General features: G+C 31.8%; 1 protein-coding gene across 1 annotated transcript in view; it reads left to right on the forward strand.

The window, feature by feature from the left end:
• Positions 1-27,911, forward strand: part of LOC143063651 (UBX domain-containing protein 4-like) — a 62,887-nt gene that overhangs the window by 7,369 nt on the left and 27,607 nt on the right. The window contains exons 5-8 of the mRNA XM_076235908.1: positions 1,049-1,233; positions 6,475-6,699; positions 22,959-23,081; positions 24,333-24,435. Of these exons, the coding sequence (XP_076092023.1) occupies positions 1,049-1,233; positions 6,475-6,699; positions 22,959-23,081; positions 24,333-24,435 (636 nt within the window). The remainder of the gene's footprint in view (positions 1-1,048; positions 1,234-6,474; positions 6,700-22,958; positions 23,082-24,332; positions 24,436-27,911) is intronic.

Consider the following 27,911-nt stretch of genomic DNA (forward strand, 5'->3'; position numbering starts at 1 on the left):
AAAATGAAACTATTTGTTTAATATAGAAAGTAAAAAACACTGAATTGTAGTATGAATTCAGCTAAAAATATGCATCTTTTTTTAATTTTGAAAGACTAATGTAACAAGACAAGTGCTTTGGTAGGTGCAAATATGTTTTGCATTCTTATTATATTATGGCAACATTCGTGATGCATCATATTTAAAACAGACAATTACTTAAGTACAAGTGTCTGGAACCCTATGAAAATTAACCAAATGTTGGGATTGAATTTTGGGGCCTTGGCCCAAACCGTTTAGGAATTACAGACCGAACAAATTTAAACCAGAAAACTAAGATTTTCTGGTTTCTGGACAATAAATTGAATATAAGTTTTGGATTGCTATTTAGTTGTGCTACAAGGTGTTATAACATCAAAGGAAGGTTTTGATAGGAAAAATGGGTAAAAAACAATGCTTTTGTACTTAGTATGAATTGCTTATTTGTTAACCAATTTCGATGGGTTTCAATTCCAAGTCTAACCAGGTCTTTTGAATTATGGTTTTTGGCTCTGTTTTTTTATTGGTCCATATTTAACAGGTCCATAGGGTCCAAAATCAAACTTTGTGTGTTTTCATCAAAAACTGAATTATGGGGTTCTTTGATATATGCTGAATCTAACCACATATATTTCAATTTTGGATATTGGACCATTATAGGTAAATGTCCAATTTCAATTTTTTTTAGTTCTTAGACGACAGCTACATTCTGTGTCAGTCAAACCTAACCTGTGTCAAATATTAAATCACAAACCTAATTCAGAACTGTATCAAGCTTGAATGATATGTCTATACTAATGTTCAACCTCTAGGGTCGTATCACTCTGTGTCTTAATCATAAGTACCCAAAAATTTAGGTTTTATCTTGAATATAAATGAGGTTTTGAATTTTTATGACACAGTATGGTTATATTTATTAAAGTTTTAACATTTAAACTGCATTTTGAAAAATATGTAGACCATGTCCCTTTTTGTTGACAGTATTCAACAGATAAAACAAATAATGTTTCTTATTTGCCTTGCCTTACAGAACCACAGAGCTCAGACTGATGTCTCTCCTCCTTTGGACACACAATCTATCAAAATGTCTAATGTACAAACAGCAGTTTCCAGTGGTCAGCCTGCTTCTGGACAAGCAGATTCAGCATCAAGCAATCACACCGTCACTACAGATTCTAATTCAGCTGCTCCAGCATTGGAAGAAAGAATAGACATGTAAACAATATTTATACATTTACAACATTTCAAAACTACTGTGGATTCATTAGCATTCGTTGAATACCAATTTTCGTGGATAACGTGGGTACCTGGGAACCATGAATTTAAATGTTCAACAAATAACAAATTTTCATAAGGAATGTATGCAGACTTTGCAAAGATAATGAAATTAGATATTAACGAAAATGCAACTTTTCTTCAATCCATGAAAATTGGTACACACAAAAATAAATGAATCCACAGTATTTAACAAGTGAACATATATTTATCTCATCAGATTTTTGGGGCTCTAAAAGGTCATATATTTTTATATGGATTTTGCCATCACTTGGTGCCTGTCATTGTCCATCATCTGTCATCATTGTCATAGACCTTTTCAAAGATGGTCTCCTTAAACTTCTGAATTTATTTGCTCCCATTTATGGTTATATTTTTATTGCCCCACATTTGAAAGTTGGGGGGGGGGGGACTGTCCATCTGTGCCTCTTTCAGTATGTCTGTCCCATTATTGGTATATTGTGAATCTACATAACTATTTGAATGCTAGAAAGTTTTAAAAATGTGTCAAATGACCCTGCCTGCCAATTTAGATGGCTGACATAGGTAAAAAAAGAACATAGGGGTAAAATGCAAGTTTTGTCTATTATTTTGAAAACTGTTAGAAATAAAGAAAGTCAGAGCAAAAATGTTCAGACATTGAGCTCTACCAATTGTCCATATACCTCAAAACTATCAGCTACTTTCTTATACAAGTTCTGGGTCAAGTAGGATAAACGGTACTGTAGTTCCATCGGACGAACAGAGTAATAAATTGGTTTAACTTGAGAAGTAAATCGGTTTATATGTAAATAATTTGACAGACTGACAGGTCAACAGGTTGACAAGGGTAAAAGTTGACAGGTTGACAAGTGTTAAGGACAACAGGTTGACAAGCCTAAGGGTCAACCTGGTGTTAAGGTCGACAGGTTAATAAGTGATAAGAACGACAGGTTGACAGGTTTAATTTTACTATAAAACAAGTAAATAGGTTTATTTATTTGCCAAAAAAAACTAAATTGTAATTAAGTAAAATAAAATTAACTTCAGTTTTTAAACTTTTTAAGAAGTCTTGACTTTTAACTGTTATCTGTCGACTATCAACCTGTTTACCATTTTTACAGTTTCCATTTCTGAAATGAAATTGTCAACCTGTCGACATGTGGACCTGTCTGCCAGTCAATAATAATTCTATTTTACACTTTTTAATGCTATCAAGTTGTCAACCTGTCAACTTGTCGACTATTCAACCTGTCAACCAGTCAAATTGTTGACTTGTCAACCATAACTTACTTTTTATTAGCTCACCTGGCCTAAAAGGCCATGTGAGCTTTTCTCATCACTTGGCGTCCGTCGTCGTCGTCGTCGACATCGTCGTCGTCGTTAACAATTTTTCAAACATCTTCTCCTCTGAAACTACTGAATGGATTTGAATGAAACTTAGCATGATTGTTCCTTAGAGTATCCTGCACAAAGTGTGTGCTTCGATTTTTGATCCGTCAAAAAACATGGCGGCCGTTACTTAAAATAGAACATAGGGGTCAAATGCAGTTTTTGGCTTATATCTCAAAAACGAAAGCATTTAGAGCAAATCTGACATGCGGTAAAAATGTTCATTAGGTCAAGATCTATCAGCCGTGAAATTTTCAGATGAATCAAACAAACCATTGTTGGGTTGCTGCCACTTAATTGGTAATTTTAAGGAAATTTTGCAGTTTTTGGTCATTATCTTGAATATTATTATAGATAAAGATAAACTGTAAACAGCAAAAGTGATCAGCAGAGTAAGATCTACAAATAAGTTAATATGACCAAAATTGTCAATTGACCCCTTAAGGGGTTATTGTCCTTTAATGACAATTTTTCACAATTTGTTCATCATATTTGCTAACTTTAAAAAATCTTCTCCTCTGAAACTGCTGAATGGATTTGGATGAAACTTAGCATGATTGTTCCTTAGATTATCCTGCACAAAGTGTGTGCTTCAATTTTTGATCTGTCAAAAAACATGGCCGCCGTTACTGAAAATAGAACATAGGGGTCAAATGCAGTTTTTGGCTTATATCTCAAAAACGAAAGCATTTAGAGCAAATCTGACATGGTGTAAAATGTTCATTAGGTCAAGATCTATCAGCCCTGAAATTTTCAGATGAATCAAACAAACCATTGTTGGGTTGCTGCCACTTAATTGGTAATTTTAAGGAAATTTTGCAGTTTTTGGTCATTATCTTGAATATTATTATAGATACAGATAAACTGTTAATAGCAAAAATGTTAAGCAAAGTAAGATCTACAAATAAGTCAATTTGACCAAAATTGTCAATTGACCTCTTAAGGAGTTATTGCCCTTTAAAGACTTTTTTCACAATTTGTTCATCATGTTGACTTACTTTAAAAAATCTTCTCCTTTGAAACTGCTGTATCAATTTCAGCCAAACTTAGGCTAAATGAGTTTTAGAGTTTCAGAGTATCTAGTATAAATTTTATATTTCATTTCCTTGTATGTCAAGAAACATAGCTCCTATGGCTAAAATAGAACATAGGAGAAAATGATTTTTTTTTTGCTTTTGAAGAAAATAGGACAATTCAAAGAACATTTAAATAAATTGAAAAGCCAAAATAATCATTGATGAGAGATTAAACCAAAAAAATTCAGGTGAGCGATTCAGGCTCTTGAGAGCCTCTTGTTATTTTAAATTGTCAACCTGTCAGTCAGTCAACCATAAAAATATTTACATTTTCAACACATTGTCAATCTGTTGACATGTCAACCTGTCTACCAGTCATTTTTAGCTCACCTGGCCTAAAAGGCCAAGTGAGCTTTTCTCATCACTTGGCGTCCGTCGTCGTTAACTTTTACAAAAATCTTCTCCTCTGAAACTGCTGGGCCAAATTAAACCAAACTTGGCCACAATAATCATTGGGGTATCTAGTTTAAAAAATGTGTCCGGTGACCCGGCAAACCATCCAAGATGGCCGACATGGCTAAAAATAGAACATAGGGGTAAAATGCAGTTTTTGGCTTATAACTCAAAAACCAAAGCATTTAGAGCAAATCTGACAGGGGTTGAATTGTTAAACAGGTGAAGATCTATCTGCCCTGAAATTTTCAGATGAATCGGATAACCCGTTGTTGGGTTGCTGCCCCTGAATTAGTAATTTTAAGGAAATTTTGCTGTTTTTGGTTATTATCTGGAAAATTATTATAGATAGAGATAAACAGTAAATAGCAATAATGTTCAGCAAAGTAAGATTTACAAATAAGTCAACATGACTGAAATGGTCAGTTGACCCCTTTAGGAGTTATTGCCCTTTATAGTCAATTTTTAACCATTTTTCGTAAATCTTAGTAATATTTTACAAAAATCTTCTCCGCTGAAACTACTGGGCCAAATTAATCCAAACTTGGCCACAATCATCTTTTGGGTTAATTTTTTAAAAAATGTGTCCAGTGACCCGGCCATCAAACCAAGATGGCCTCCATGGCTAAAAATAGAACATGGGGTAAAATGCAGTTTTTGGCATATAACTCAAAACCCAAAGCATTTAGAGCAAATCTGACAGGAGTAAAATTGTTTATCAGTTCAAGATCTATCTGCCCTGAAATTTTCAGATGAATCGGACAACCCGTTGTTGTGTTGCTGGCACTGAATTAGTAATTTTAAGGAAATTTTGCTCTTTTTGGTTATTATCTTAAATATTATTTATAGATAGAGATAAACTATAAACAGCAATAATGTTCAGCAAAGTAAGATTTACAAATAAGTCAACATGACTGAAATGGTCAGTTGACCCCTTTAGGAGTTATTGCCCTTTATAGTCAATTTTTAACCATTTTTCGTAAATCTTAGTAACTTTTACAAAAATCTTCATCTCTGAAACTACTAAGCCAAATTAATCCAAACTTGACCACAATCATCTTTTGGGTTAGTAGTTTGAAAAATGTGTCCAGTGACCCGGCCATCCAACCAAGATGGCCGCCATGGCTAAAAATAGAACATGGGGTAAAATGCAGTTTTTTGCTTATAACTCAAAACCCAAAGCATTATAGAGCAAATCTGACATGGGGTAAAATTGTTTATCAGGTCAACATTTATCTACTCTGAATTTTTTAGATGAATCGGACAACCTGTTGTTGGGTTGCTGACCCTGAATTGTTAGTTTTAAGGAAATTTTGCTGTTTTTGGTCATTATCTTGAATATTATTATTGATAGAGATAAACTGTAAACAACAATAATGTTCAGCAAAGTAAGATTTACAAATAAGTCAACATGACCGAAATGGTCAATTGACCCCCTTAGGAGTTATTGTTCTTTATAGTCAATTTTTAACAATTTTCATAAAATTTGTAAATTTTTACTAACATTTTCCACTGAAACTAATGGGCCAAGTTCATTATAGATAGAGATAATTTTAAGCAGCAAGAATGTTCAGTAAAGTAAGATGTACAAACACATCACCATCACCAAAACACAATTTTGTCATGAATCCATCTGCTTCCTTTAATATTCACATAGACCAAGGTGAGAGACACAGGCTCTTTAGAGCCTCTATTTTTTTTGTCTTTGTATAATTCAAATATTGAATACAGAACATTTTGGATCCAAGGTTGAGACAACAGGTTTCCTCAAGCGTTTAAGTCTAAAAAAAAAAATGCACAAAAATCGTTGTATGTTGCCACTTTATCCAGAATGTGTTGATTTTTAAGCCACTCTTGTGAAAAGACTTCTTTTAACAAAGAAGTAAATCTTTTAACAAAGAAGTAAATCTTTTGACATAGATCAATTCAAAAAACAAATAATGGCCATTTTGAAATTTTAAGATTCAGTGAAATTCAAGGCTATATTTGGCCTAAAGTGAACCTTGTCATTTAACTAAACTTTACCACAATCATCATCAGGGTATTTAGTTTAAAAATGTGTCCAATGACACTGCCTGCCAACCAACATGGAAGACATGGCTAAAAATAGAACATTGGGATAAAATGCAGTTTGTATAAGTATATTCGTATACCAACTTATTTTCACATATACTAGTCCACTTTTAATCTATTTAATTTTGAGATTTTCTTATCTACGATGTAGTTTGATAAGTTAAGATTTAAGTTATACATATTTGCGACGATTTATATTCGCGTTATTTTTCTACTTACCAATGTCGCGAAAAATCGCTCTCGAAAAACTTTGATTTTGTTGTTATAGAGCAAAACAAAAGATTGAAGAAAAAAGATTGCAAAAACAAGAAATAGAGGAAGAAGGAAGAAGACAGAAAGAAATAGAAAGAAGAAAATTGGGACAGGATATGGCCAAACTTAAGCAATTTCAAGAAGAAAAGAAAAGAAAAGAGTTACAGGAGCAGTTAGCCAAGGAGAGGACAGAAAAGACTAAAGAAAGGGAGAGAATAAAACAAGAATTAGAAAAAGACAGGTATATTTATTTAAACTTGCAAAAGTCTGAAGACACTACAATGTTGCCTGTTGGTATATGTCTTTTAAATACATGACTGATGGTACACAACTCTTTTATCAAAGAAAAAAATGTATACAGAAACTTAGCTGTATTGTATTTGTTCTGATCATTTTTTTTTTTGTCTTCCACCAAAGATCAAAACTTGTTTTGTGGTTTCGTCGGTTAGATTTTTATACGACCGCAAAATTTTTGCGGTCGTATATTGGTATGATGTTGTCATCGTCGTCGTCCAAAGACATTTGGTTTTTGCACTATAACTTAAGTATAAGTCAATAGAAATCTATGAAATTTAAACACAAGGTTTATGACAACAAAAAGAAGGTTGGGATTGATTTTGGAAGTTTTGGTCCCAACAGTTTAAGAATAAGGGGCCAAAAAAGGGTCCAATAAGCATTTTTCTTGGTTTTCGCACAATAACTCTAGTATAAGTAACTAGAAATCTATGAAATTTAAACACAAGGTTTATGACCACAAAAGGAAGTTTTGGATTGATTTTGGGAGTTTTGGTTCCAATAGTTTAGGAATTAGGGTCCAAAAGGGTCCAAAAGTAAACTTTGTTTGATTTCATCAAAAATTGAACTATTGGGGTTCTTTGATATGCCGAATCTTACCGTGTATTTAGATTCTTAATTTTTGGTCCCAATTTCAAATTGGTCTACATAAAGGTCCAAAGGGTCCAAAATCAAACTTAATTTGATTTTAACAAAAATTGAATTCTTGGGGTTCTTTGATATGCTGAATCTAAACATGTACTTAGTTTTTTTATTATGGGCTCAGTTTTCAAGTTGGTCCAAATCGGGGTCCAAAATTAAGCTTTGTTTGATTTCAACAAAAATTAAATATATGGGGTTCTTCGATATGCTGAATCTAACCATGTATTTAGATTCATGATATTTGGGCCCGGTTATCAAATTGGTCCACAGTGAGGTCTAAAGGGTCCAAAATTGAACTTTATTTGATTTCATCAAAAATTGAATTCTTGGGGTTCTTTGATATGCTGAATCTAACAATGTATTTAGATTTTGGATATTGGAATACCACAAAGGGATAGTAAGAATTGTCTTTGGGAGTTATGGCTCAAACGGTTAAGGAATAAGGAGCAAAAAAGGGGGGGAAAAGGGTTTCCAGGTTAATGGATAATTACTTAAGCACAAAACATAATTTAAAAGCAGTGTAAGGATGGTAATTGAAACTCATTTGAATATCTCACCAAAACTGCTTTTAAAGTATATATATTGAAAATTTGCCAAAAAACTTTAGCATTAATAAATTCCATTGGAAATTTGCCAATAACTTTAGTTTAATGAACTTCATTGGAAATTTGCCAATATAAAATGTTGCTGATGAAGCTTTTTTGTTTATCTGGAGTTGTTTTTCTTTTTCCAGAATAGTAGTTGAATCAACTGATAAATTAAACCAATCTTTACCATTCAGTGATTACAAGCACTTTGATTACCATTCTAGGGTTATGCCCCTTTACAAGTGGAAAAATTGAAAAAAAATTTAGTTTCTGTTTTCTTAACTTAAGTTTGTCTTAACCACGTTAACTAAATTTAATGAAATGTGTATATAATGCTTATTACCTCTAAGCTCAGTTTAAGTTCAATTTTTGGCAGCTTCTTTTTTACAGTTCTTGAGTTATGTCTCTTTATAACGTTATATGCTAGCGGGGGGCATCATCTGTGTCCCTTTGGACACATTCCCCATTATTTTTTTTAGAAGTTAATTTTAACCATGACTGTATGTCATTTTATATTTTAATATTTTATGATGTATTTAAATGAGTAGTTATTGTTGCAAACTCCATTAGAAATTTGAATTGAGATCATTTTTGGAATAAGGAAAAGGGGGAGGTGAATAAAAAATTGGGGGGTGGGGGGGGGTCAATTTTTCTCTTTTCAGATTTCTTCAAATATATTTTTTTTTAGAGGATTAATATTCAACTGCATAGTGAATTGCTCAAAAGCAAAAAAAAAGCTTTTGAGACTGACCCTGTTTAGTTGTAGACTTTTTGTTGTAAGAGTTTTCTCCCCAAACACTGTTGTCTCCTCCGTAACCGTAGAAGAAACTGTCATTATACTAATTGCTAGTTATATCTTCAGGATGATTTGTCAAATTTTAATCAATTAGTAGACTCCATATGACAGTTAATTCCCTCTTTTGAAATTTACTTAAGGGGGCTCGCGGGTCGAAATCAAATTAAATTTAGGATTTCGCTATTTTTTTCTATAAATAAACTTTATCCTATACTTAAAAAAAAATAAGATAAAAATATGGGGTCACCGTTCATTTAAGCTCACAATCTGCCTTTGAAAAAAGCATGCTCAGGCATGTTCAGGTACTTTTTTTCTGTTGAACTAATAGGAGTTAAAAAAGTTATTTCAATTTTTATGCAAATAAATGGCATTTTTTTCATCAAAGGGAGACAATTCAGAGCTTTTTAGACGACCGCAAAAAATTTAATTTTTAGTCGTATATTGCTATCACGGTGGCGTCGTCGTCGTCGTCCGAATACTTTTAATTTTTTTGCACTCTAACTTTAGTAAAAATAAATAGAAATTGATGAAATTTTGACACAAGGTTTATGACCACAAGAAGAAGGTTGGGATTGATTTTGGGAGTTTTGGTCCCAACATTTTAGGAATTAGGGGCCAAAAAGGGCCCAAATAAGCATTATTCTGAGTTTTCGCACTATAACTTTAGTTTAAGTGAATAGAAATCTATGAAATTTTGACATAAGGTTTATGACCACAAAAGGAAGGTTGGGATTGATTTTGGGAGTTTTGGTTCGAACAGTTTAGGAATTAGGGGCCAAAAAAGGGCCCAAATAAGCATTATTCTTGGTTTTTGCACAATAAATTTAGTATAAGAAAATAGATATCAGTGAAATTTAAACACAAGGTTTATGACCACAAAAGGAAGGGTTGGGATTGATTTTGGGAGTTGAGGTTCCAACAGTTTAGGAATTAGGGGCAAAAAAGGGGCCCAAATAAGCATTATTCTTGGTTTTCGCACCATAACTTAAGTATAAGTAGTACTACCTGTGACTTTATCTTATTAATGGTGGCCATAAAAAATATGTTCACCATGGTGGCCCTATATGTCCATCATCATACCCCCTGTTGCTTTTTTAATACACAAGGTATTACTCAAAAACTAGTCAAGGATAAAGGGAAATCTTGAATGCATTGAAGTGTTAAAATTATATAACTTACAGGTCAGGTGTCTCAGGTAAAATATACATGTATGTGTTTGTCAAATTTAATAACTGTGATTATGACAAGAAATTCAAAAATAAAATGAAACAATAAAACTAGTTGAACAAACAGCTTAATTAAAAAATAATTGTCTCCTGACTATTATTTTTGATATTATACCTTTTAAATAATTTTTGATCAATTTAAGTTATTTTTTATATTAAGTCTATTTTTTGGTAGTGAAGAATAAATGAATCTCACTTTCAAATATACTGCAAACATTTACAATGCCTGCCTTTTTCTATTCACAAGGTGTTTCTTAAATTAATTTCTAAAATCAAAATGGTTTATTATTTTAGATAGACTGATCTTAACATATGATTAAGATTGTCTTTAGGACTTATGCTAACTGAAATTTAGGCAATTCATTGCGTAAACCCCTGAGGGTTTACGCAGTATATATTGGACGAGTGATGTAGTCTTTCGGAACACCGGATGTTAGTCGGAACACTTCTGGTCTTTCTATGACCACCTTTCAAATACATGCGCAATAGCTATGACCACCTTTCAAATGCATGCGCAATAGCTTACTAATCTGTTGAATATGCATTAGCATCTTAAGTTGCTATAGAGATATTTTACGTATGATCTGAAATTTATTATGATATAATATTTTCTTGCACACGATTACAAGCTGCTAATATTAACCTAATTAGTCAAACGATGTAACCAGCTGTGTTTAGATATGAGATAAGATTTCATGTAAACAATGCGCTTTGTATTCTGAACGAGAATAATATAAAAATAAAATCTTTAGAAAGAGTTTTAGTAGCATTTTATTTTAGATTTTACGTTTAGTGAAGATGTACATGACGTTGTAAAAAGCAAGCTATTTATTTTTTTATACTGAAATTAAAGGGAAGTCTTTCTTGCATATGATTAAATTACAGTTATTTTTTTTGGTTAAATATTGCAACTTAAAAAAAAAAAATGGTTATTAAAAATAAAATATTTTGAACGAGAACAATTAAAAATAATATCTTTAAAAAAAGTATTAGCACTTTTTGAAATTTTACGTCTAGGATAGACCAAGGACATGGAAATATAATCATAAATACGTGCCTCAAATAGATGTAAAAACGAGGATTTAAAAAAAAATTCGTTTATTGAAAATAACGTTAAAATCAATTATGAAAGTTATGTCCGTATTTATTTTCATTAATATTGCAAATTTAAAGTTATTTTCTTTGTTTAAATATTGCAACATTATTTACTTTTTTTAATAACCTCTGAATCCTTTTCGTCATTAAAATGCGACTGATAAGTATAGATATTCAATATGAAGGGGGAAAAAATAACCGTGACTGAAATCTAAATCTAAAATTTATTTTAAAAAAATACACATTTGACCATGCAGATGTAAGAAATGATACTTCAAGCAATGAAACAACGAATTAAATGTGCCACTTTAATTACGACTGATAACCTAAAAATGAATCATGCATGCATTTTTAGCAGACTTAACCATGTCGGCGATAAGATATCGAATATAAAAAAAGAAGATATCGGGTTTGGTGTCAATGAGACAACTATCTACAAGAAATCAAAATAACACAGAAATACAAACTATGGGTCACCGTACGGCCTTCAACAACAGGCAAAGCACGTACCGCATAGTCGGCTATAAAAGGCCCCGAAATGACAATGTAAAACAATCAGTCAAAAAAGAAAATTAACAAAGTCCGTATCATCGTATTCGTAACTTAGTTGCTCACCAGAGGAACTCTACGCAAGCGTTTAAACACGCGTTCCATAAGTTTGAAGTACGTCGAAATGCAAAGGTATACGCTTGGTGAACGCTTTTACTTCAGGAAAATTTTAATGGAACATAAAAAAAATCATTCAGCTCAAGCGTTTGTCAAACGTTTATACCTGTAAACTGCACGCACATAATATACACGCTACACGAGCGTTGGAAACGCTACAGATAAGTTTTAGACACGTTAAGGACACATTGCATACAAAAATACTCGTCGCCTTAAAGCTTTCATTTAGGAAAAGAAGTCCGATACGGGTGAAACTTCATCAAACCTACAGAGGATATTACACCCTCTCCAATCATGCAACATGGGACTAGACATAGAAGTACAGGAACTACTCACATTAGTTTGAGCTGTACAAGATCTACAAAAATATCCCGCCTGCCTCAAAGGTGCATATAGGATCGACCATGGTCCAGCACTAATGATACAAATACCAACCAGAGTTACAATGACGTGGTAGTAAGTCTTTAAAGGCCACCGAGCGGCCTCCAAAAATGAAAAAAAAAACACTATTTAGTCGGCTATTAAATGCCCCGACCATTAAGATTTAAAAACAAAAATCAAACAAAACTAAACTAAACAGCCTTATTGATAACAAAATAATTTACGAAAACAACTTGACCGACATGAATTATGAACAACAACCACTGTACTACATGTTTCTGGCTTTAGAATGGACATTGGCACATAAACAATGTGGTGGCCATAAACCCGACCCTCCCAAATGAACCAAACCTTAAGGACAACACATCGCAAGAAAAAACTGTAAAATATCAGTTGCAATTCGCGTCCCTAAAATTATGGGTACGGTGCACAATAATCACTTACATAAAAACAATAGACACAAATCACTGAAATAATCGCACTTACCGAAAGCTATTTCAAAGCTAGTGAACATGTAGACGAACCAGTGGACATAGACGGACTGGTAAACATGTAAACAGACGGGCGAATGTGACAGACTTATTGACAAACATTCACATATAGACAGACCTGCAGTTGGGAATGTAGGAAGACTAGGAGAAACGCTAAGGTACGCTTTACGCACACCCAATACACGCTTTAAGCTCGTTGTGCACACGATACAGATATGATTGACAGGTTGAATGCATCAAAATTACTAGCGTTTTGGTAGCGTGCATGATTTGTTTTACCTCGGCCGACGTACGTCGGATCTATACGTTGATGTGTGAAGCCGGTATTACATTATTTAAACCACTAAACAGGCAATGTCAGTTTCTAATTCTTATGCACAACAAAAGTAATATAAGACAATACATCTTTATTAAACAATTATCTAATATATATATATATAATGCCAAACAAGCATTTGGGTTTACGATTGCATTTCTTTTTTTAAAGAAAGCAACTTGTTATTTCTTTATTGAATAAAATATTTATAAGTACTAGAAATATTCAGTACAGCAAAATTTGATAATATTTTTATTGTCATATGATATTTTAAACATGATCCATGTTTTAGAGGTTAAGCATTTCTTTTACTTTTTGTTCTTGGGTTAGAGACATTATAATGAGAAGGTAAATAATTTTCAAATGGATTTATATCTCAAAGTTGTTTTGTTAATTTTACAATCAAGGAATAGGTGTTCTTCATTGACCTACAAGAGGCACAGTTTACACATTCTATCCTTTCTAGGAATTTAATATTGTCCACTATTTTCTATTTTTAAATTATGACCAAAAATTCTCTACCTTAATTGACACAATCAAGTTTACAGTTTTTATCGTAAGTTATTATTTTTAGATTTTTCTTTAAATTCATTTTAAAAGTCTTAATTCATTCAAGTCCCTGCAATTATTAACTTTATCTAAAAGGCCTAGGTTGATTGAAATATTCTTTGTAAATGTATACCAAGAATATGTATGATGCCAGTCCAGCACTATCGACAATATAATACACTGAAGAAAAAAAAATGATTTAATTAAAAAACCATTAAAGTGTCACCATCTTTAGAAGTGCACTTTATTTTTTCTGGAGACAAATTTTGAAAGAAATTAACCAAACTGAAGATAACATATTTAATAAGTTTCAAGACAATTTCTTTAAATAATTTCTTTTCATAAGATTCACTTGATTCAGATATATAAGAACATTTTTCATTATGATTAGCATTTTTAATGAACATTTATCAAAATTTGATGATAACTAGGTGGACATTTGGAAAATAAGTCTTTTCGGTGATTGTTTGTGCACAGCTCTTGTTTTAAGATTTGAAGAAAATTTAGATAAACAAAATTAGTTTTTTCTTAAACCATATAATGATACTTGTAGTTTTCCTGAATAATATTAGATGTTATCAAAATCTATTGTAAAAGGTTTGATATTGATCATCTTATTTTGTTAAGAAAACCAAATTGTTGAATTACTTTCATTTTTTTTTTATTTTAAATATCACTTGCATGATTATTAGTTATTATTAATAGTAATAACTCATTTAATAATGTGAACAAACAATTGAATACAATGTACATCATGTACATTTATATAAACCTTTTACTTAAAAAACAATTATTAAAAGTCTATTTATTTCAAATGCTAGTCAATACAATATGCTTTATTTCAAAAACACTCAGTCACATTGACATGTGAAACAAGAGGTAAATTACAAAATACAATCACATACAATTAAAGAAATAAATGAAACAACTTAGAAATGAAATACATGTATATAGAAAATTACTTTACTTTATATTATAATATTTTAATATTATAATATTTTAGTTAACTTTGAAATGAATAAAGATACATTTTTAAGTACGTTAATATTAGTCAATGACAGTAGTCCTTTCATTTTTGCTTCACTCGGATATTTCACATAGTACTCTGGAATATGCTGATTTCTGATATTTTTTACTAATAAAGAATTGCATTCAAATAAATAATGGTATTCATTGCCAATAGCAGTTAAACACAAATTACATGTCCTCTCTTCTTTTGGAATGTTATACCATCTTCCCAACTCTACTGGAATTTTTACATTGCAGCATCTTAATTTTGAAATATATTTACGTTCGAATGGTGTTAATTTTAAAAGATAGTTTTCTAAGCCAAGGATTGTTTTAAAAAGTCCATAAAATTCTCCTCTGGATGAGTTGTCAATTTGCATTTTGACTTTGCCACTGTTGAATGAATGAATCTTTTAGTTTTTCTTTCAGTACGATTTTTTAGTTGATTTATATCTAATGGTGATTGCTGAGTCCAAACATAGCTTAGTCTGGCATTGTCTAGGATCAATTTAATATAATCTATCCATTTGAAAGTGTGATCATCTTTTAAGTTGAACATAATTTGATAAAGTATACTGCTCAGTTTATTTTCATTGGTGAGAAGTTTGTTCCAAAAACACACCATTCTACATTTTATTACGGTATCTATTGGTGTACGACCAAGTTCTCCATATGTCATAAAATTTGGTGTCGACGATCTAATTTTCAACACATTCCGGCAAAACTGTAGATGGATTTTTTCCAACCTGTAATTATTTCCGAATCCCCATATCTCGCATCCATATGTCAGAATTGGAAGTACAAGTGCATCAAACAGTTGTAATTGTAAGTCGACAGGTATTGAGAGGTTACATATCTTTGTATAGAGACTAAAAAGAGCTTTCTGTGCTTGTTCGCTAAGACGTTTCTTCGCTGTTGCAAATGAACCATTGTAATTAAAGGTTAGTCCTAGATATGGATAAGAATCTTGAATTTCAATAGACTGGTTAAATATTTGAAACTTTGGTAATGTTCTTGATTTCCGTTTGCAAAACACAACAACCTTTGTCTTCGATAAATTAAGGTTTAACTTCCATCGGACACAGTATCTTTCAAAAACAGTTGTTGCATTGATTTGGCCGTTTCAGATATAATTATAGTGTCGTCGGCGTACAAAAGAACGAAAAGTTTAATATAAATATGCAAATGATTGTGGCAAATATTTTCGATAACTTGCAAGTTCTGAACATCATTTCCGGCAAAGAAAGACTCCAGATCGTTTAGATAAACAGCAAATAAAAAGGGGGATAAGTTTTCTCCCTGTCTCACTCCGATGTTACAGTTAAAAACGGCTGACACTTCGTTCCCATTCCTTACACAAGATTTAACATCACTATACATACTATATATTACTTTAAAAATTTTCCCAGAAATATTCGCCTTTTGTAATTTTATCCATAAAGATGTATGAGAGATTGTATCAAAGGCTCTCGAAAAATCAACAAAAGTGCAAAAGAGTTTTTTCCCAAGTGCTTGATAAATTGATATTAATGAATGTAATACAAATATGTTATCCAATGTACTATATCCTTTTCTGAAACCTGTTTGAGCCTCGGAAATCAGATTGACCTCAGTTGATAGTTCCCCAAGTCTTTCATTTAAGATAGATGTGAAAGTTTTCCCAAGACATGACACTAATGTTATTGGTCTGTACGAACTAGGATCATAAATATTGCCTTTATTCTTGAAGATAGGTTGAATAATTCCCATTGTCCATGAATCTGGTACCTTCCCGGTATTTAAAACAATGTTGAATAACTTGTGATAGATGGTCAACATTTCCTTAACCGTATGTTTAATATGTTCATTCACAATACCATCATATCCGGAAGCCTTATTGTTTTTAAGTTTTTTGACGACATTCAAAATTTCTTCTTCTGTGATTGGAGAATTTAAAATTCTGTTAATGTTCTCTGGTGGTACCTTTGTTAAATCTATGTCTGGGTTGTCTTCAATGACTTCATCTTGGCTTAGGCGTTTGAAATGTTCATATAAGTCTTCAATTTTAACAGCATCAGTTTTATTTGATTTGTTGATATTTATACTATTAAATTTTTGCCATAGCCGTTTTGGGTCAGATTTAGCCAGTTTTCTAAGATCTTTTGCGGTATTCATTTGGAAATCATTATAACTCCGATTTAGTTCTTTTTTATAAGATTTACTTGCTTCTTTTAAAGCCTTTTTATTTTCTTTACTCTTTAAGTTCCCGTATCTTTGTCTAGCCTGATGAAATAAATTTCTTTTGCTCTTGCATCCTCTTTTATACCATGGTTTTTCATTGTGCTTTGCATATTTCTGGTTTTTACATTTTGTTCCAAACACTGAGATGGAAGAGCTGTTAAATATTTCACAAATTTTATTCATTGCCGTATCAATATCGGTTTATTGTACAGTATCATTTCGATCGATTAATTTATCAAGAATAGTTTCTATGTCCCGTATTCCTTCAGACTTTTTTTCTTTAACAAATTTGACAAATTTATCTTGTTTATTATTATTCCATTTTATAACTTGCTTCTGGACGGTTTTCACATTGTTGATATTAGCATATGGTTGTGATTCCAGAGTAAACTTAAGGTTACAGTGGACATCTGATAGGATGTTTTGTCATTACCTATTCTTGAATTTGCAATATATATATTCATTTTTTTACACAATTCTAGAAGTCGATGACCATACGTATTTGGTCGACATGCACATTTGCTATATCTTTGCAAGGAAATATTGTTTGTTAAGAGTCCATTGTAATCGGAAAAGTATTGCATCGTGTGTGTATCATCAGTATTTAGAATTTCAAGTAAAAGTTGATCTGGGATAACATAATCCAGTAATGTAGATGTCTTAGCGTTAAAATCCCCTATTAAGACGTTTTTTAGATTAGGTTCAGACAAATGAAGAAATTCGTTTTCAATTTCAGTAAAAGCATCTACCGATGAGTATTTAGATCCTTCTGGTGGTATATAGACACAGCCCATTAGTACATTGTCATTTAAAAGATCTTTCGAAAATTGTATCCACTGTACAAATTCTGAGTTTGTTTTTGGAAATGTAAGAAATTTTTCAAGTTGAGATTTGTAAATAATTACTATGCCACCTGACCTTCTTTAAAACTTTGATCGATGTTTACTAAAACAACTGTATCCGTTAGGGAGTGATATAATGTCTAATTTATCTGTTTTTGTTTCTACAAATATAGAGATATCGTTGTTGATAACGAGTTCTGAGAATTCTGGTGCTAAAGATTTTCATTTAAGTCCACATATGTTTAAAAATGAAAATTTCAATTCACCTCTTGTTGACCTGTCCTATAAATGAGTATTTTCTATCTCGTCAGAATTTATTCGTGAACGTTTATAGGGCCTTGGTGGAACTGGAGGGCCACTATTCACTGGAATCTGAGAGTGTGTTGGTCTATCAATAAGGCTATCTCTAAATTCCCTTCCTTGAGTGTTTGAAATATTTGGTTGCGGTTTGTAAAGTTCTCCATTGATATATAATCGATCTCGTACTAGAACCGCTTTGTTATTGTCCTTTTTGGCCTGTTTTAGTATAGGATAAAGTTCTTTGCGTTTTAATTCTATTTCTTTGGGAAATTGTTCCTTTATCCTGTAATCGGTACCTTTCAATCTGTACGCGCATTTCAAGACATACTCAAGATCTCGTCTGGAAGTGAAGCGAGCTACTATAGGTCTAATACCGTTTCGATCTTTTTTCCCGAATCGATGGACATTTCCAAAGGATAAAGTGTTGTATATGCCAAGCTCTTTGTTGATGAAATCTCGTATTTTTATTTCTGTATCCTCGTCTGGTTGATATCTTAGTCCACTGAATATTAAATTATTTTGCATAGATCTCCAGATCTCAATAACTTTAGCTTTGACTTTTTGCCATTTCGACTCAAGATTCTTACTAAGAAGAAATTAAAAGAATAAGAAAAAAAACAGTAAGAAACAAAACAAACAAAAATGAAAAAAAAAACAATTAAAAAATTAAATAACATTAGAGACAAAAAAATAATAATAAATTAACAGAGTAAAACAATATTTTATTCTACCTTTTCAAAAAAAGGTGAAATGACAATTTTGAAAGAAATCAAAGTTACCTGTACAGGTAAATTTTAATGAAACATACCAGCTGAAAACTTCAACGGGCACACTACGTTTGCGCGCATTTGGGGATTAAAATGTTTTACGTTTGCGCGCAGCTTTTGATTACATTTGCGCGCATTTATCTTACAGGTAAACTCAGGTAAAAAAGGGTATATAATCATGATAATGAAATATGAATAACATATATTGTTCATATTGTATTCTAAGACAAAATATAAAGTGTGCATGATAAATTCTGTTATAACTTAAGGCATACATGTAACTTCATTGCGAATTTTTCAGGGTGCTCAAGTACCCCGAATAGTGATCTCTTTAAAATTTGTAAATAATTTATTGTAAGTTAGATTGTAAAGTTTTGTTAAGTAACGAACATTTGAAGTTTTTTTTTATAGCAAATCGGGGGAGAAAGTCATTAGTATGTGATGAGTATAAAAATTTCCGGATTGATAGAATATAATGCCACCGACTTATCCTGCTTGTATCCAACTTCTACCTCCTCGTGGGTGAGTAGGTGATTTAGTCTAACGAAAAGGGTACTTTTACTTAAAATAATTGAATAAATTCATAGATAAATAAGATTTATTGCCTAAGCTTGCCTGAGTTTACCTGTCAAATAAATGCGCGCAATAGTAATGAAAAGCTGCGCGCAAATGTAATGGTAATGCGCGCAAACGTAATGCACCGACTTCAACCCTGATTGATTTTAACAGATAACATAATTAGATAAAAAATCTGCCCATGATTTATGATCCCCAATAAATGGCCACCATCTCAAGATTGAATACCCCAATAAATGTTCACCATTGGATGTTGACCATGCAAGAGGGTGGACATAACTAAGAGGAAGTCACAGGCTGTACTGTAAATAGAAATCTATGAAATTTAAACACAAGGTTTATGACCATAAAAGGAAGGTTGGGTTTGAATTTGGGAGTTTTGGTCCCAACAGTTTAGGAATAAGGGGCCCAAAGGGTCCAAAATTGAACTTTGTTTGATTTCATCAAAAATTGAATCCTTGGGGTTATTTGATATCCTAAATCTAACTGTGTATGTAGATTCTTAATATTTTGTCCCGTTTTCAAATTGGTCTACATTAAGGTCCAAAGGGTCCAAAATTAAACTTAGTTTGATTTTAACAAAAATTGAATCCTTGGGGTTCTTTAATATGTTGAATCTAAAATGAACTTAGATTTTGATTATGGGCCCAGTTTTCAAGTTGGTCCAAATCGGGGTCCAAAATTAAACTTTGTTTGATTTCATAAAAAATTGGAATAATTGGGGTTCTTTGATATGCCAAATCTAACTGTGTATGTAGATTATTAATTTTTGGTCTGTTTTCAAATTTGTCTACATTAAAGTCCAAAGGGTCCAAAATTAAACTTAATTTGATATTAACAAAAATTGAATTCTTGGGCTTTTTTGATATGCTGAATCTAAACATGTACTTAGATATTTGTTTATGGGCCCAGTTTTCAAGTTGGTTCAAATCAGGATCCAAAATTATTATATTAAGTATTGTGCAAAAGCAAGAAATTTTCAATTGCACAGTATTCAGCAATAGCAAGAAATCTTCAATTGCACAGTATTGTGCAAAAGCAAGAAATTTTCAATTGCTCAGTATTGCGCAATAGCAAGAAATCTTCAATTGCACAGTATTGTGCAATAGCAAATATTTTCAATTGCACAGTATTGCACAATAGCCAGAAATATCTAATTGCACAATATTGTGCAATAGCAAGAAATTTTCAATTGATTGGAGTTGTCTTTCTTTGTCCAGAATAGTAGTTGAGTCAACTTAAATCATTGTTTTATACAATATACAATGTATATTCACTTTACTACCAACTGATAAATTAAAACAATCTTTACCATTCAGTGATAACAACCACCTTTTGTTACATTTTAATATTTTATGATGTATTTAAATGAGTAGTTATTGTTGCAAACTCCATTAGAAATTTGAATTGAGATCAGTTTTGGTAAAAGGGAAAGGGGGATGTGAAAAAAAAAGGGGGGGGGCCTAATTTTTCTCATTTCAGATTTCATAAATGAAAAGAAAATTTCTTCAAACATTTTTTTGAGAGGATTAATATTCAACAGCATAGTGAATTGCTCAAAGGCAAATTTTTTTTTTTAAGTTCATTAGACCACATTCATTCTGTGTCAGAAACCTATGCTGTGTCAACTATTTAATCACAATCCAAATTTAGAGCTGTATCCAGCTTGAATGTTGTGTCCATACTTGCCCCAACCATTCAGGGTTCAACCTCTGCGGTCGTATAAAGCTGCGCCCTGCGGAGCATCTGGTTCAATGATATAAACATTTTAAAAGTCATCTGGGGCCTAAACAAATTGAATGCTTGGGTTGATTTTTGTACCATATCATAAAGTAACAACTAATAGTGTAATAAATAAAATTTGTTATGAAAAAACAAATGTTTCAATTTTTGCTAATTTTTTGGTACCCTCGAGCCTCCTTAAGTGATATGTCAATGTATCTCATGAATGGTAAGTAATACAGACCTAAGGTACTCGATTTGAAGTCCTGGGTTCATAAAAATATATTTGAGGTCAAAGGTCAAGGTCATGTTCTAAATTTTGACTTTTCATTTTTTCAATATCTCCTCCGTAACAGTAAAAAAAAAATAACAAATTTATTGTACTGAATTGCTAGTTATATCCTAAAGAAGATTTGTCAATTTTAACCGAACTAATTGGTAGACTTTATGACAGTTATTTCCCTTTTTGAATTTGACATAAGTGATATGTCAATGTATTGCATGAATGGTAAGTAATACAGACCTAAGGTATTTTAGGTCCTTGGTTCATCAAAAAATTAATTGAGGTCAAGGTCAAGTTTTCAATTTTGACTTAACCTTGTTTTTGCATTTCCTCCAACACTTTTAAAGATATAAAGTGCAAAATGTTTGCTTTAATGTAATAAATATATGTTACATTTGGTCTGAAACAATTAATGGCATCTTATAGGAGTGCCCCTGAAATGTCTTAATATAAGGTTAATTGATTATTACTTCAACTTGGTTCATTATAAAGCCATATGACCAGTTACAAAAGGTTGGTTGACATATGACCTTGAAAAATATTATCTGGAATTGACCTAGAGAAAACCGGAAGTAGCCAGTTTGCACTTATTCATGACACGGAATCCTTGTATTTTGTAATATAAATACTACTCACTAATTAAGACCAGAATTGACTTTTGATAAACCTTAAGAATGTACTTAGGTGAGGTTTGGTAAAAATTAGGAAATTAAGAAATTAAAATTGATACTATAAACTGGTAGAGCATCAATTAAGGATAAAGATAAGCTAAAAATTTTAATAGGTCATGGACCTCCTTTTCGAGATATTTGAGATTTAAAATATGGCGGGAAAAGACTGACTCGGACTTTTACCTTATAATTGCATTGGTATCATTTGGGTCTCAAAACAAAAGAAAAAAAATCAAGAATCTTCTACAATTTTGGTAAATGACCTTTCATGAGCTATGAAGTCTTATATGAAAAAATAAATGGGTGTTATGGGGCAAAATATTTTACATTGTATTGTATGGAAAAACACCAAGGAGTCCGAACATTTGACACAAATTCCAAAACTTCACCTAAGTACCGCCTTAAGTAGCCAATTATCTCTTGTTTTACAGGCAAAAGTATATAGAAACTATACTTTTTAGAATCAGTGTGAAAGAAGCTATCTTATGAGACAGGAAGTGATATTTACTTCACCAGAAGTAACACCCTTATTTCACTCAAAAGTATACAGAAACCATTTATTTATCACATCAGTATGAAGAAACTTATGATTGGATGCCAATTTCAATTTTGAGTAAACGGGAACTAGCTTCTTTTCAATAACTGTGAAAATTGATGTGGAAGGACCTTCATTTGTTCTCTGAACAATTGATTTTTAATTTTAGTTTATATCTGTTTTCAGTATTCAGACTAAATTATATAATAAATGTGACCAAAGAGCTTTTTTTAACTAGACAAATACAAGAATATAGATATTATTCCACCATTTTAAAAGTTTCCACTGGTGTGTTATTCCAGTTCATTAAACTCTTTAACTAATAATCTTTCCCAAGTTCAGTTGCAGTACAAATATTTACTTTGAAGTTTAGCTCATTTCATCTACTGAGTCAGACTCTCAAGAATGGAAGTAATTTGATAAATATGCAACCATGTCTCAATGGAAAACAAAGATATGCATTGAAATTATGGAAAGAGCTCAGCCTTCCAATCTTTCTACAAGTAATTTCTATTTGTTTGAATTTCTCTTAGGGCCGAAAGAGCAGCTAAATACAGAAAAGATAGAGAAACACAAGAAAAACAGAAAGAAGAAATGAAACAAACCAAAGAATTAGCCCAGAATAAAATTAACAGTGAGGCTGAAGCAAAGAAAAGGTATCAAATAAAGACAAGTACACCTCTGCTCATAAATTTGTAGTGGATAGTATACTGTGTTTACTATATACAAAAATGTATCTATATGTCTTTTTATCTGTCTGTCTGTCCCTAACTATCCTTATGTATAACTCAGCTTCTGTATTATGGAATGTTAGTACCTTGTAATCAATATATATATAACAAGTCTAAAATGGTAAAACATCACCATAAAATAACAATAAAATGAACAAATGTTAGATATTTTGGATAATAGATATCCTTCATCAGTATGATCAAGATGTAAAATGAATCATGTCAATCTATTCCAATTATAAAATTATCACAATCTTGAAATTTATACACAAAAAAAACAGATACCAGTCAGTGACGCTGGTACAATTTTAAAATTTCCAAACAGGACGCAATATATATATAAACACCTTAAAAGTGTACAAAACAACACCGATACAAAATCAAAGAACTGAAGTACTGAACACCGGATGACTGCAGGTTGTGGATGGTCAAAAGCACGTCACAGAAACAGATCACATCTCTATACCTGAAATTGCGGTTAATTTATAGAGATATATTTTTCTGATACAAGTGTGTGGATGATGAATAAATGACAGGAAATTCAACAGCACTGTAATAACTATTATATTGTAGTGATACATATCAGTATACCTGGGACTATTATACTGATATAATAATAGTCCCAGAGTATACACTGGTTTGTTGTTATATATTATATTAATATTACGGTTGCATGTATATAGTATTTTCATCTATTTGTATATCATTCTATTCTACTATTGCTAATATAGTGCAGTACACGTGCATGGTGACACTCTTCTTTAAAAAAAATGGATATGAGAACTTAAGAAGCCATTCATATTTTCCAGCAAAACAATTACAGAGATACCTCAAGGTCATTGCGATGTAAAAAGATAACTATAAACTTATAAACAAATTATAAGTTGAAGACATGTCATGTAAATAATTGTGTGTTGCTATGACATGTAGAAACTTTTAAACACCATTTTATTGATGAACTGCCAACTTTTGATATGTTATTTGTCCTTTAAGTAAGAAATGGTTGGGCAAACAACTTCTTTATTTATTAGATAAACATTTGTAAACAATTCCTTGGTAAATCAAAATTTGTATTAAATTGACATTTATTAATTAATATTGAAAATGTGATTTAGTTTTCAGGCAGTAATTTACTATTGCTAATAAAAGATGTTTATATAAAGATTATTATTACAGAGAACAAGCTCGTCTTCAGATACGACTGCCAGATGGTTCTTCATTAACCAATGTGTTTCCATCAGGGGATAGATTACAAACAGTGCATGACTTTGTATCACAGGTGAGATACTGTGGGTTCATTATTATTTGTAGGAGTACAGTAGATAAATGTTCATAGAAGAATTCATTTTTTATAAGCTTGTATGCAGACTTTGGAAACACATCCACAAAAATATAATTGTTCCTCAATCAACTAAAATTGGTATGAACATATAATAAACACCCACAGTTGTAAACAAATTTTAATGTGACGTCACTCAATCAGAAAAAGTGTGAATTAGAGAAGCGACGACAGACATTAGTTGAGGGCCTCATTCTCCGTTCTCGTGTAAATTGGCATGAGAATGGAGAAAGATGCACTAACTATTTTTGTAAGTTAGAAAAGAAAGCCTTCTTAAATAAAACCATGACTGAACTCATTGATGACCAAGGAAATCAAATTTCTGATCAGTCTAAAATATTGTTTGAACAGGAGCAGTTTTATAGGACACTTTACACATCTAAGTCATTCAGTAATGATGACAATCAATTTTTATACGACCGCAAAATTTGAAAAAATTTTCATCGTATATTGCTGTCACGTTGGCGTTGTCTGCGTCGTCCTCGTCATCGTCCGAATACTTTTAGTTTTCGCACTCTAACTTTAGTAAAAGTGAATGGAAATCTATGAAATTTTAACACAAGGTTTATGACCACAAAAGGAAGGTTGGTATTGATTTTGGGAGTTTTGGTCCCAACAGTTTAGGAATTAGGGGCCAAAAAAGGGCCCAAATAAGCATTATTCTTGGTTTTCGCACAATAACTTTAGTTTAAGTAAATAGAAATCAATGAAATTTAAACACAATGTTAATGACTACAAAAGGAAGGTTGGTATTGATTTTGGGAGTTTAGGTCCCAACAGTTTAGGAATTAGGGACCAAAAAGGGACCCAAATAAGCATTTTTCTTGGTTTTCGCACCATAACGTTAGTATAAGTAAATAGAAATCTATGAAATTTAAACACAAGGTTTATGACCATTAAAGGAAGGTTGGTATTGATTTTGGGAGTTTTGGTCCCAACAGAATAAGGGGCCCAAAGGGTCCAAAATTAAACTTTGTTTGATTTCATCAAAATTGAATAATTGGGGTTCTTTGATATGCCGAATCTAACTGTCATGACTGTGTATGTAGATTCTTAACTTTTGGTCCCGTTTTCAAATTGGTCTACATTAAGGTCCAAAGGGTCCAAAATTAAACTTATTTTGATTTTGACAAAAAATGAATCAGTTAGGTTCTTTGATATGCTGAATCTAAAAATTTACTTAGATTCTTGATTATTGGCCCAGTTTTCAAGTTGGTCCAAATCGGTGTCCAAAATTAAACTTTGTTTGATTTCATTAAAAATTGAATAAATGGGGTTCTTTGATATACCAAATCTAACTGTGTATGTAGATTCTTCATTTTCGGTCCTGTTTTCAAATTGGTCTACACTAAAGTCCAAAGGGTCCAAAATTAAACTTAGTCTGATTTTAACAAAAATTGAAATCTTGGGGTTCTTTGATATGCTGAATCCAAAAATGTACTTAGATTTTTATATGACCGCAAAATTTGAAAAAATTTTCGTCGTATATTGCTATCACGTTGGCGTCGTCGTCATCATCCAAATACTTTTAGTTTTCGCACTCTAACTTTAGTAAAAGTGAAAAGAAATCAATGAAATTTTAACACAAGGTTTATGACCAGAAAAGGAAGGTTGGGAGTTTTGGTCCCAACATTTTAGGAATTAGGGGCCAAAAAGGGCCCAAATAAGCATTTTCTTGGTTTTCGCACTATAACTTTAGTTTAAGTTAATAGAAATCTATGAAATTTTGACACAAGGTTTATGACCACAAAAGAACGGTTGGGATTGATTTTGGGAGTTTTGGTATAAACAGTTTAGGAATTAGGGGCCAAAAAAGGGCCCAAATAAGCATTATTCTTGGTTTTCGCACCATAACGTTAGTATAAGTAAATAGAAATCTATGAAATTTAAACACAAGGTTTATGACTACAAAAGGAAGGTTGGTATTGATTTTGGGAGTTTAGGTCCCAACAGTTTAGGAATTAGGGGCCAAAAAGGGACCCAAATAAGCATTTTTCTTGGTTTTCGCATTATAACGTTAGTATAAGTAAATAGAAATCTATGAAATTTAAACACAAGGTTTATGACCATTAAAGGAAGGTTGGTATTGATTTTGGGAGTTTTAGTCCCAACAGAATAAGGGGCCCAAAGGGTCCAAAATTAAACTTTGTTTGATTTCATCAAAATTGAATAATTGGGGTTCTTTGATATGCCGAATCTAACTGTCATGACTGTGTATGTAGATTCTTAACTTTTGGTCCCGTTTTCAAATTGGTCTACATTAAGGTCCAAAGGGTCCAAAATTAAACTTAGTTTGATTTTGACAAAAAATGAATCAGTTAGGTTCTTTGATATGCTGAATCTAAAAATGTACTTAGATTCTTGATTATTGGCCCAGTTTTCAAGTTGGTCCAAATCGGGGTCCAAAATTAAACTTTGTTTGATTTCATCAAAAATTGAATAAATGGGGTTCTTTGATATACCAAATCTAACTGTGTATGTAGATTCTTCATTTTTGGTCCTGTTTTCAAATTGGTCTACACTAAAGTCCAAAGGGTCAAAAATTAAACTTAGTCTGATTTTAACAAAAATTGAAATCTTGGGGTTCTTTGATATGCTGAATCCAAAAATGTACTTAGATTTTTTATTATGGGCCCAGTTTTCAAGTTGGTCCAAATTAGGATCTAAAATTATTATATTAAGTATTGTGCAATAGCAAGTCTTTTCAATTGCACAGTATTGCGCAATGGCAAGAAATATCTAATTGCACATTATTGTGAAATAGCAAATTTTTTTTTAATTAGAGTTATCTTTCTTTGTCCAGAATAGTAAGCAAGAAATATCTAATTGCAAAATATTGTGCAATAGCAAGATTTTTTTTTAATTGGAGTTATCTTTCTTTGTCCAGAATCAACTTAAATCTTTGTTATATACAATATACAATGTATATTCCCTTTTTACTACCAACTGATAAATTAAAATAATCTTTACCATTCAGTGATAACAAGCAGTTTTTTTACATCTTAATATTTTATGATGTATTTAAATGAGTAGTTATTGTTGCAAACTCCATTAGAAATTTTAATTGAGATTAGTTTTTGAATAAGAGAAAGGGGGATGTGATTAAAAAAATTGGGTTCAATTTTTCTCATTTGAAATATCATAATAAAAAAGAAAATTTCTTCAAACATTTTTTTGAGAGGATTAATATTCAACAGCATAGTGAATTGCTCTAAGAGAAAACAAAAATTTTAAGTTCATTAGAACACATTTATTCTGTGTCAGAAACCTATGCTGTGTCAACTATTTAATCACAATCCAAATTTAGAGCTGAATCCAGCTTGAATGTTGTGTCCATACTTGCCCCAACCGTTCAGGGTTCAACCTCTGCGGTCGTATAAAGCTACGCCCTGCGGAGCATCTGGTTTAAACATGAC

Source organism: Mytilus galloprovincialis, chromosome 2 (genome assembly GCF_965363235.1).
Source record: "Mytilus galloprovincialis chromosome 2, xbMytGall1.hap1.1, whole genome shotgun sequence".
In the NCBI taxonomy this organism is placed as follows: Eukaryota; Metazoa; Mollusca; class Bivalvia; order Mytilida; family Mytilidae; genus Mytilus; species Mytilus galloprovincialis.